This window comes from Tamandua tetradactyla, chromosome 17, assembly GCF_023851605.1.
Source record: "Tamandua tetradactyla isolate mTamTet1 chromosome 17, mTamTet1.pri, whole genome shotgun sequence".
Lineage (NCBI taxonomy): Eukaryota > Metazoa > Chordata > Mammalia > Pilosa > Myrmecophagidae > Tamandua > Tamandua tetradactyla.
Window position 1 is genome coordinate 33,897,160 of NC_135343.1, and position 12,615 is coordinate 33,909,774.

The 12,615-nt window shown below is 37.2% G+C and overlaps 1 protein-coding gene across 7 annotated transcripts in view; it reads right to left on the bottom strand.

Moving 5' to 3' along the window:
* Positions 1–12,615, bottom strand: part of USP34 (ubiquitin specific peptidase 34) — a 318,270-nt gene that overhangs the window by 123,870 nt on the left and 181,785 nt on the right. For all 7 annotated transcript variants that reach the window (XM_077134328.1, XM_077134324.1, XM_077134325.1 and 4 more), the window contains 3 exons: positions 12,383–12,483; positions 11,951–12,160; positions 220–345 (listed from right to left, as the gene is read on the bottom strand). In XM_077134328.1, coding sequence (XP_076990443.1) covers positions 220–345; positions 11,951–12,160; positions 12,383–12,483 — 437 coding nt within the window. The remainder of the gene's footprint in view (positions 1–219; positions 346–11,950; positions 12,161–12,382; positions 12,484–12,615) is intronic.

Consider the following 12,615-nt stretch of genomic DNA (forward strand, 5'->3'; position numbering starts at 1 on the left):
CATATCACAATGACTTTTCTGGTGAAAATGTTTTTTCAAAATGGAAAGGAATAATTTCAGAATAAAGAACCAATTTCTTAAATAGAATAAAAGTACCTTCATGATAACCTCAGTGTTTTGTCTATGTCAATTTTCTATGGACTAAAAGAAATAGTTTTTTGGAAAAAGAAGAGGAAAATATTGAATATCACTAAATACAATGCAGATTTTTGAGCTCACCTGTTCATCTGAGATATTCTGGAATGCTGTCAACATGTTAGGACATGTAGGAAGAAGCATCAGTAGTTCCCAAACGCGCCTCGACAAATTTTCTGCATGAAGATGAAGTTCTTCACACCTTAAACTCTACAAAAATAAGAAAAATTTCTTACTAAGACAGAAGAGTGAATAATCTTAATCCTCAAATTCCACTTTTCTACATAAAATCATTAATTATCAAGAATGTTAATGTATTTTGCTCTCATTTTTTTAAGTGAGAAATAAAATATTCATTACGTTGGTAAACACAATTTATTCAATAAACTAATAGTTGAATAACTAAAGGCACCAGATTTTCAACTTGTTTTGGAACGCTTTTCAAGAATAGCCTTTCTACTTCTGGGTCAAGATGGCAGCTTAACAACGTGCGCAGTTTAGTTCGTACTCCAGAACAAGTACTAAATAACCAGAAACAGTACAGAACAGATCCCGGAGCCACGATAGTGACCAGACACACAGCGTACCCCAGTCTGGACCAGCTGGACCGGCTGCCAGCACCCCCCAGAACTGTGAGTTCCTAAAGCTGCGGCAGCCAGTGCCCCGCCCCTACAGGCGGCTTCCACAGGGGAAAGGAAAGGACTTTACCAGCAGCAGGGACTGGGCACAATCAAACACCAATTGTGGAACTAATTAACACATTCTGACTACTAAAAATAGGCCCCCAGCTTAGGTGAACCTGATCAAAGCAGAGGTTGCTCATTTTTGCCCCAGCGCCAAGGGGGGCAGGACTGAAAGAAAAGGGGAAGAAAAAAAAAAAAGAAGGAAACAGGTTTTTGTGGCTGTGTATCTACAAAGGCTTGACTGCCTCTGGATACAGCGGCAGGACTTTTCAGGCTGCAACTTCCCCAGGCAAAGGCAGAAGTGAGCTCTTTAGGGGGCTTGTCTGGAGCCTGTGGCTTCCCCAGAGGAGGGGGGAGGCCCCACCCAGGTGGAATTCCTACATCAAGGAACTCAGACACCAGGGCATGGTAATTTGAAGCCATTAAAACCAGCCTACAACCTCTCCTCTGTCTCTACCACGCCCCCAGCAGGGAGAGTCTGCCAAAGTTAAAGGTACCGCATCATCTTTGCTGGTGGGACCTGCAGTCAGACAAGTGCCACATACTGGGCAGGATAAGAAAAACAGAGTCCAGAGACTTCACAGGAAAGTCTTTCAACCTGCTGGGTCTCACCCTCAGGGAAAACCAATGCAGGTGACTCTTTCCTCCTGATAGGAGGCCAGTTTGGTCTGGGAAAATCTGGCTGGGGTCTATAGTATCTAAGTAGACCCTCCTAAGTGTGTGTGGGGGGGATAGGCACCACACAAGCAGGGCAAGAAACAAGAAAACAAAAACTGAAAAATTCTCCTCTGTTAAACAAAACTTAAGCTAAAGGTCTAGACAAAGCTGAATTGAATGTCAGAGAACAGATAGACAACAAATTCATCCAGCAAGAAAACCCTAGATAAAAGAAGTGAAAGCAATCTCCAGAATAAACTAATTAAGGTAATTAAATGCCTAGATGCCAGCAAAAAATAACAAATCACGCTAGGAAAATTGAAGATATGGCCCAGTCAAAGGAACAAACCAACAATTCAAATGACAAACAGACATGGAAAACCTCATCAAAAACCAAATCAATGAATTGAGGGAGGATATAAAGAAGGCAAGGAAAGAACAAAAAGAAGAAACTGAAAGTCTGAAAATACAAATCACAGAACTCATGGGAATTAAAGACACAGTAGAAGAGATGGAAAAAACAATGGAAACCTACAATGGTAGATTTTGAGAGACAGAACAAAGGATTAGTGAACTAGAGGATGGAACATCTGAAATCCGACAAGAAACAGAAACTATAGGGAAAAAAATGGAAAAATATGAGCAGGGACTCAGGGAATTGAAAGACAATATGAAGCACATGAATATACGTGTGGTGGGTGTCCCAGAAGGAGAAGAGAAGGGAAAAGGAGGAGAAAAACTAATGGAGGAAATTATCACTGAAAATTTCCCAACTCTCATGAAAGACTTAAAATTACAGATCCAAGAAGTGCAGCGTACCCCAAAGAGAATAGATCCAAATAGACATATTCCAAGACATTTAATAATCAGAATGTCAGAGGTCAAAAAGAAAGAGAGGATCTTGAAAGCAGAAAGAGAAAAGCAATCCATCACATACAAGGGCAGCCCAATAAGACTATGCGCACATCTCTCAGCAGAAACCGTGGAGGCGAGAAGACAGTGGGATAATATATTCAAATTATTAAAAGAGAAAAACTGCCAACCAAGAATTCTATATCCAGCAAAACTGTCCTTCAAAAATGAGGAATAAATTAAAACATTTTCAGACAAAAAAAATCACTGAGAGAATTTGTGACCAAGACACCAGCTCTGCCAGAAATACTAAAGGGAACACTAGAGACAGATACGAAGACAGAAGAGAGAGGTGTGGAGAAGAGTGTAGAAAGGAAGACTATGAGTAAAGGTAAAAAGAAGGAAAATTAGATATGACATATATAATTCAGAAGGCAAATAGTAGAAGAAAGTACTACCCATGCAGTAAGAACACTGAATATTAATGGACTAAACTCTCCAATCAAAAGACATAGTCTGGCAGAATGGATTAAAAAAACAAGACCCATCTATATGCTGTCTCTACTCAAAGGACATGAGGCCAAGGACGCAAATGGACATTAACACACCAATGTTTATAGCAGCATTATTAACAATTACCAAGAGATGGAAACAGCCAAAATGTCTATCAACAGACAGTTGGCTAAACAAACTGTGACATTTACATAAGATGGAATATTATGCAGCTGTAAGACAGAATAAAGTTACGAAGTATGTAACAACATGAATAGACCTTAAGGACATTATGCTGAGTGTGATTAGCCAGAAACAAAAGGACAAATACTGTATGGTCTCACTGATATGAACTGACATTAGTGAATAAACCTGGAATATTTCCTTGGTAACAGAGACCATCAGGAGATAGAAATAGGGTAAGATATTGGGTAATTGGAGCTGAAGGGATACAGATTGTGCAACAGAACTGAATATAAAAACTCAGAAATGGACAGCACAATATTACCTAACTGTAATACAATTATGTTAAAACACTGAATGAAGTTACATGTGAGAATGCTAGAGGGAGGAGGGCTGGGGCATAAATGAAATCACAAAGAAAGATAGACGATAAAGATTGAGATGGTGTAATCTAGGAATGCCTAGAGTGTATAATGATAGTGACTAAATGTACAAATTAAAAAAATGTTTTTGCATGAGGAAGAACAAAAGAATGTCATTACTGCAATGTGCTGAAAATAGAAGGTACTTAATATTTTAAAATTTCAACTGATGTGTAAGACTAAAGCAAAAAATGTTTATTTGGTACAAATCTGTACTTTGACTAGTGCATCTCTTAATATAACTTACGTAGACAGTTGATTGAACACCTTAAATACATGGAACTTTGTATAGGACATGAGGTTTTGTTGGTTTGTCCAGGTGATGCCCTGATGAATCAGAGTGATTTGATCAGTGAGTGGAAAATATTTGCAAAGTCCCCTTCAGGGAATGATGAGAACGGGGGAAAACTCAACTTCCCCAAGTTGAATTCTTGATATTCTCACAAGCAGTGTGGACAACCAAAGCTATAGGCTGAGCCCCCAGTCTTCGGGGGTTTGTTCATATGAAACTTAACCCACAGGGGATAGGTCAAGCCTACTTAAAATTAAGCCTAAGAGTCACCCCCAAGAGAACCTCTTTTGTTGCTCAGATGTGGCCTCTCTCTCCAGCCAAAACCACAAGCTAACCCACCACCCTCCCCCTGTCTACGTGGGACATGACTCCCAGGTGTATAGACCTTCCTGGCAACGTGGCACAGAAATCCTAGAATGAGATGGGACTCAGCATCAAGGGATTGAGAAAACCTTCTCGACCAAAAGAGGGAAGAGTGAAATGAGACAAAGTGTCAATGGCTGAGAGATTCCAAACAGAGTTGAGAGATTAATCCTGGAGGTTATTCTTATGCATTAAGTAGATATCACCTTGTTATCCAAGATATAATGGAGAGGCTCGAGGGAACTGCCTGAAAATGTAGAGCTGTGTTCCAGTACCCATGTTTCTTGATGATGATTGTATAATGATATAGCTTTCACAGTGTGACTGTGTGATTGTGAAAACCTTGTGTCTGATGCTCCTTTTATCTACCTTGTCAACAGATGAGAGGAACATATGGAATAAAAATAAATAATAGGGGGAACAAATGTTAAAATAGATTTAGTTTGAAATGCTGGTGATCAATGAAAGGGATCAGTAAAGGATATGGCCTGTAAAATTTTTTTTTTCTGTTATATTTTTCTGTTGTCTTTTTATTTCTTTTTCTGAATTGATGCTAAGGTTCTGGGAAATGATCACGATGAGGAATATGCAACTATGTGATGATATTGTGAATTGCTGAGTGTATGTGTTGGGAATGTTTGTTTCTTGTAATTTTTTTTAATTAATAAAAAATTTAAAAAAAGAATATATGTTTATATGTTAAGTTTTTACAATAAAAAAAGAATAGCCTTTCTCCAATAATTTCAGTCATTTTCCTCAGGAAAGTTTTCAAATACTTATTATTAAGGCCATATCAGAAAATTTCAGTAAGAGTATTATCTACTTTCACCTTTTCAGATAAGTATTCTAAGCACAGAATGGAGAATTAAGTCCTTAATCTTCTACTTGGGAAGAGGACACTTCTATTTCTTACTTTGGAAATATATACTATACTTACCAATCTTACACAAGCAGAGATTAAGAAGAAAGCAAACAATTTTAAATAACCAGCTAATTTTTTAAATTATCAGTTGTTAAGTCTGAATTCAGGAAGGTACTAAGACAGTATATTAACAAATGTTTCACAAAGTATTTAAAAAATAAGCTTCCATTTTTTATTAAAAGACACTACCTACCCCCCCCCACCCCCACTTTGGGGTTAAATTTACAGGTTTGGAATTTTCTACACCATGAATCTGAACATTATTATACCACTAATGCTCCTGCCATAACGATTCTTTGTATAACATAGTCTAAGAGATGCTAAAGGAGTCTTCCATAAGTCTATAAAAAGTAACTGTTGTTTTTGATAATTTTAGAGCAAGTACTCTTTGAAGGTACTTAGAGATGGTGTTTCATGGTAAACTTAGTGTTTCGTAAACCTGAGAAAGAGAAACGTTCCTGAGTAGCATTTCTGGATTTGTGAGGGGAAATGGCATTAATAGTTTTCAGTAAGATAGATTTCCTTATAAACCCCAGTTTAAAAAAACATGAATAAACATTAGAGCTAAGACTGTAAAACTTTTAAAAGAAAATGTAGGGAAATATCTTACAGATATTGAGATAGGAGGTAGTTTCCTAGATCTTAGACAGAAAACATGAGCAATGAAAAAAGAAATAGATAAATGGGATCACCTCAAAATAAATGCACCTTGTATACATCAAAGGACCTAGTCAGAAATGTAAAAAGGCAGCCTAGGCAATGGAAAACAGTATTTGGAAACCACATTATCAGATAATAAGGGTTTAATATCTAGAATACATAAAAAGATTCTACAGTTCAACAACAAAAAGACAACAATCCAATTAAAAAATGGGCAAAAGACAAGAACAGACAATTTCCAGAAAAGGAAATACAAATGGCTCAAAAACATATGGGGGGAAAAAAAACATGAAAAGATGCTCAGCTTCACTGGCTATTATGAAAATGCAAATCAAAACTGCAATGAGATATCATCTTACATCCACTAGAATGGGCATTATAAAAAAAAAAAAGAAAGACACAAGTGCCGGAGAGAATGCAGAGAAAAAGACACACTTATTCACTGTTGGTAGAAATGTAGAATGGTTCAATCACTCTGTAAGACAGTTTGGCAGCTCCTCTGAAAGCTAAGTACAGAATTGCCATATGATCCAGGAATCCCACTATTAGGTATATATTTGGAGGACCTGAAGGCAAAGACACAAAGAGACCAATGTTTATAGCGGCATTATTCACAACTGCCAAGAGAAGGAAATAGCCCAAATGTCCACCAACGGACAGGTAGGTAAACAAACTGTGGGATATACATACAGTAGACTATTACACAGCTGTAAAGGACAATGGAATATTACAAAGCTGTAAGACAGAATAAAGCCATGAAGCAAACAACAACATAGATGAATCCTGAGGACATTATGTTGAGTGAAACTAGCCAGAAACAAAAGGACAAATACTATACAGTTTCACTAATATGAACTAACATTAATGTGCAAACTTTGAGAAATAAATTTGAGAACACAGATTGTTAAGAGATAGAAAGGGGGTAGATATTGGGCATCTGATGCTGAAAGAGAGAATAATGTACAACAGAGGTGATTGCAAATATCCAGAAATAAATAGCGCAATATTATCTGACGGTAATACAATATTCTAAGTTCGCTGAACAAAGCTGAGTGTGATTATGGTTGAGGAGAACTGGGAGCATGTATAACAGAAGAAGAAAAACAGAGTATGAAGATTGGGACAGTATAACTTAGTGAAGTCTAGAATGGAAAATGACAGTGATTAAGTGTACAAAACATAAGAGTGTTTTTGCGTGAGGGAAAACGAATGCCAAACAATAAAAGGCTTGTAAATGAGATGGTATACAGAAAAAATACAATCAATGCAAACAGGAATCTATAGTTAACAGTAACATTATAATATGCTTCCACTGAGTGCAACAAAGGCAATATGTCAAAGCTAAATGTCAATAAGCAGGGGATTTGGGGGAGAGGTAAGGAATTCTTTGCAGAAGAAATGGAAATGTCCTCGTAGAGACTGTGGTGGCGACGGCATGGCTATTTCATTATACCGGGATTCGCTGATTTTTCACTTAGGTTAGATTGTAAAGTATATGAATAAAACTGTTTAAAAATGAAAAGAAAGGTATAAGTGCCAGAGAAAATGTGGAGAGGGATGTACCTATAAAAGTATTTTCAAAAGTATTAGCAAAGTCCCTAGTGGGACTCTTTTTTGGAGTAATGAAATGTTCAAAAATTGATTGTAATGATGAATACACTGCTATGTGATACTGTGAACCACTGAAAATACACCCTGGATAATTCTAAGTACCTGAATATGTAATATATCTCAATTTTGGAAAAAAAAGGTACAGAGTTACAAGTGCTGAAGAAAATGTGAAAAGAGAAATATGCCTAGTCAATGCTGATAGGGAAGTAGAGTTGTGTAGACTCTCTGGAGGGTAGTGTGGTAACTCCACAGAAGCTAGGGATGGGGTTGTCGTATGACCCTACAACCCCGTTGTTAGGCGTATACTTGGAGGAACTGAGAGTGGAGACATGAATGGACATTTGCATACAGTGTTCATGGCAGCAGTATTTGTGATTTGCCATGGATGGAGCTTTTCTAAGGGTACATCAACTGAGGAACAGAACAGGGAACTGTGGTGTATACAGACAATGAACTACTGAGCAGCTGCAAGAAGGAATTCAGTTATGATGCATACAACTAGGTGAAAGAAACTTGAGGACAGTACATTGAATGAAATAAGCCAGAAACTTAAAAACATGTATCATAATAGCTCACTAAAATGGACTAACTATAATGTGCAAACTCTGAGAACTGAATTCGAGAGCACAGGTTATCAGGGGAAGACATACTGTAAAGGATCCAACACTGTAAACTCTTACAAGTCAAATCTATTCAGAGTGGTAATTTTTATGTCTAAATTCTGAGATGCAAGTTCTTCGTGTATAACCGAGTTGTTCCCTAGAACCTTGGGTATGTGTGCAACACCTGAGACTCAGAGCTAGAGTTCTGCAGCTATGAAATTCAGCACTACCCCATACAGCAAACGTTAAAAACACTGAAAAAGTGATCAGACTTCAGTTACACATATGAATGAAGCCAATCTGGGTAAATCAGACTAAAGGGTAAAAGATGACATTGACTGTTAAAACTTCAACTTCTGTGTGAGACCAAAGGAAGAGATGTTTATTTGGTGCAAAACTTTGTATTTTCAGTAGCACAAGATCTAATTTAACATGCACAGTCATGTTATTTTAACACCATAATTACGTGGAACCTTGAACAGGATGAGATCTTGTTGGTTTATACAGGTCATTGACAACTTGATATAACCAGAGTAATCTGACAGAAGATTGAAAAGTATCAGCAAAGCCCCCTTGAGTGACTGGGGTAAAAGGTGGAAATATTAAACTTTCCCAACTGGGGAAGACCTGATACTCTTGCAAGTACTGGGGACTGCCAAATTGATGGGCTAGGCCCTCAATCTTGGGGCTTGCCTTTATGAAACTTATTCCTGTAAAGCAGCTAAGCTTACTTATGAGAGTCACCCCCAAATAACCTCTTTTGTTGCTCAAATGTGGCTTCTCTCTCTAAACCAACTCTGCAGGAGAAACACTGCCTTCCCCACTATGTGGGACATGACTCCCAGAAATGAGCCTGGCCCTGGCATCATGGAATTCAGAAAGCCTTCTTGACCAAGAGGGAGAAGAGAAATCAAACAAAATAAAGTTTCAGTGGCTGAGAGATTACAGATAGAATTAAGAGGTCATTCTGGAGAGTATTCTTATACAGTATATAGGTATTCCTTTTCAGTTTTTGGTGTATTGGAATATCTAGAAGGAAATACCTGAATCTGGGGAACTGTAATCTAATGGCTGATTCTTGAAGTTGACTGTATAACTACAAGCTTTCAAGGCGTGACTGGGTGATTGTGCAAATCCTGTTACTGACACTCCCTTTATTTACCCATTGTATGGAAAGATCAGTAAGAAAACAAAAACAAAAAACTAAATAATGGGTGGGGGATATGTTTTGGGCATTCTTTTTTATTTCTATTCCTAATTTTCTTTGAGTAATGAGAATCTTCAAAACTCGAGTAGATGATGAATGCACAGCTATATGACAATACTGTAAACCACTGATTATATATTTTTGATGATTATATGGTATGTAAATATATATCAATAAAACTGCATATAAAAAAAAAAGAGATATGGGGAATAGAAACCTCAGCTCTGCTAGTCCAACTCTGCAAGTGAAGTTGTTGCTTTCCTGCCTATGTGGGACATGATGTCCAGGGGTGAAGGTCTCCCTGGTGGCATGGGGGATGATTCCCAGGGATGAGTCCAGCCCTGGCACTGTGAGATCAATAAGGCCATCCTGACCAAAAGGGTGGAAAGAAGTGTTAAGAGATGGGGTGTCGGTGGCTGAGAGAGTTCAGGTAGAATCAAAAGACTACTCTGGAGGTCATTCTTGTGCAGGCTTCAGCTGGACACTGCTGCCTGTCATGGCTTGCCAGATCCCAACCAGGACCATTCCAGCCAATCCTAAAGAACACCTAGGGCAATATATAAAGATTCTGCAGGGGTTCCATGCACTAGGGTAACTTTTCAGAGGCCTGCAGCCTCTGAACGGGTCCCTGGACCAGATAATTCCTGAAACCTAGAAGGGTTAGCCTCTCCATAACATCAGTTAGTTCCATCTCTCTCTACCCCGCATTATTGACAGCCTCTTCAAAAATGAAAAAGTTAAAACGGGCATAGCCTAAATACCCCTAAAGAGTGGGATACAATGATGAAATGCGATGGTGGAGTTAGAAAGAGAAGGTTGGGTTTAACAAACAAGTATGACTGCTGAATCATTATATTGATATTGTTGTTTTAATCTCCAATATCTTAGAGCAGCTAGTACAAACCTAAAATTGTGGAACTGTAACCCATACCAAACTCTGAAATCTGTTCTACAACTAATTGCTGTACTGTGCTTTGAAATTTATTGCTTTTTTATTTCTATATATCATTTTTCATCACACCAAAAAAGTCAATTGTGATGATAAAAAATATTCCTTCTAGCCTCCAATGTTCCCGAGCAGCTAGAAGGAAAAATCTGAGATGATGGATTGGCAGCCCATGACAAACTCTGGGATCTGTCCTGTAACAAATTATTGAAGAGCTCTTTGAAAACTATTGCTTTCTTCTTTCTTAGGTTTGTGTGTGTGTGTGTGTGTGTGTGTGCGTGTATAAAACATATAAATATGTTATATTATACAATAAAAAAAGTTAAAAAAAAAAAAAAGAGAGAGTAAGACTGTGCAAGAAAAGATCTGAAGGAAAAAAATGTAATTGTATACAACTATGTAGTATGCAATAACTGAAAGGTCCTGTGGCATGGGCCACACTCAGTTAAATCCCTTATTTTTTAGTTTTTTTTTTTTTTGGTAAACCTCGTTAGGACTGAATCAGTCTTGATCAACAAAAAATCCCCAAGTTAAGTATTCAAACCTGCTACAGAGCTAGTATTTCAAAAAAAAGAAAATCTTTTAGTAGTATGACTTGCTTTACCTCTTGATTAGGCATGAGGAATGGACTATGACAATGATATCATGACTGTCCTCCTACCTCTGCTCTTTGCTTTCTCTAATACACCTCTACACTAACACCTGAGCTTTCTTCCTAAAAGCATAGGAGAGATCTTATTTTGCTGCTTAAAACCTTCCATGATGCTAGCAATCTGCTTTATAAATAATAAAAAGTCATGTATGGTCCTTTTGCAGTAGAGGTCACAATCTCCCTTTCTGTGCTTATATTCGAATTACACTTGCTTACACCCCCAATTTTATCAGGAAAATTTTTTCTTTATTTGAGAAACTGTAGGTTTACAGAACAATCATGCATAAAATACAAGATTGCCATATACCATCCTATTATTAACAACTTATGTTCGTGTGGAACATATTTTAGTTGACAATAGCACATTTTTATAACTACGATATTAACTATAGTCCATGTTTCAATTTAGGGTTCACTGTGTAGTGCAGTTTCGTATATTTTGAAAATTTTTTATCCAGTTAATCATTTTTTTTCCTAAATCTGAAATGCTTTTCTGCACTCTCATCCACAGGAGGAAAGAGTTGGAATGAGTCCTGGTCTACAAAACCCTGCCCAAACAATCTTTGTTCCCATTCCTAAGTTCCCATAATATTCTACATGGAATAACAATACCCTCCTTGAACACTAAGGAATGGTTTTATTATCTTTCTCTCTTCTAAACTGCCAATACTAGCTCACATGAACTAAAAGGATAACAAATGTTTGTGGTATGAAGTAAACAAGATGAGGAAACAGAGGTTCAGAAGAACATATTAAGCGTTCTGCTTAAACAAAAGGCAGATTACTGAGGAATTAAATACTGTGCTACCACAACAAAAAGTAGCTAACACTGTATCCATAATGAAAAATCTTAGAAACATGGAAAGCACTCCCTTAGGGAAGAATAAAAAGAACAATAGACCGTCATAAGGGAAAAACCATGAAAGTATCAATATTTTATTTTCTATGAAATCTCAAAATAGACTCACTGGATGAGGTTCATGAATGAACAAGATCTTAGAATAAGTCATTTTAAAGGCATAAAACAAAAGTCAATAGACTGAGAATGACTCCTTCAGGTATCTCATATAGACTCCTGAATTTCAAGAACATCTTTATGGTGATGACCCATAAACTTATTTCTCCAGACCAAACTTTTTCTCAGAACTATTTAGGCACATAAATACCTAATGAATGAATGGGTTCCTCAATCTAATCACTCTTAAGAAATTAGTGAGAAAAATATTGTTCTCTAAACAGGACTTTGAGAAAATAAAATTTGCTATAGTCACCTCACTATCTTCCACTGTGACTTTTCCTGAAGGTGGTTTAAATGATGCAAGCATCTCTAATAAATCAAACAGAGTAGTTAGGTGAGGTTCTTGTAAAAGCAAAAGCATTGGAATGTTGTCCTTCTGAGGGGGTGGAAGGCAAGAAGCTGGCAGCTGAACACCTTCTCCTTTCCTTTCTCTCCTTGGTGCACCCAAAGATACAAATACCATCTATAAAAATAGGAGAATGGGGGGGGGGGGGAACAACCAATAATTATACAAATCAAGTTTTGGTTTGAGACAATATTAAATCTTTTTTAGTATAAAGTAATTTAACTTACATCTTTTAATATAACAAAAGCAGTAAGAGCTGATTTAAAATTTTATTTTTACCTACTCATCTAATGACTAAAATAGCATGATTAAAACTCAAAGCATGTTACAAATGTGTACCTGCATATCCTTGAAACCAAGCTCATGTAGTGCTTTTTCATCATAATCTGTTGTTAACTCATGTCCAGATGAAATCATCCTGACAGGTCCCATGAGGCCTCCTTAAAAATAGCAAAAAATGGGGGGGAGGGGGGGAAGCAGAAAACGGAAATGAACTTTTATACTGCAAGAACTTTCTAGTAACATGAAGCATTTCTTCCAGCAATACATGCAGCAGAATCAGATGCTTTAGG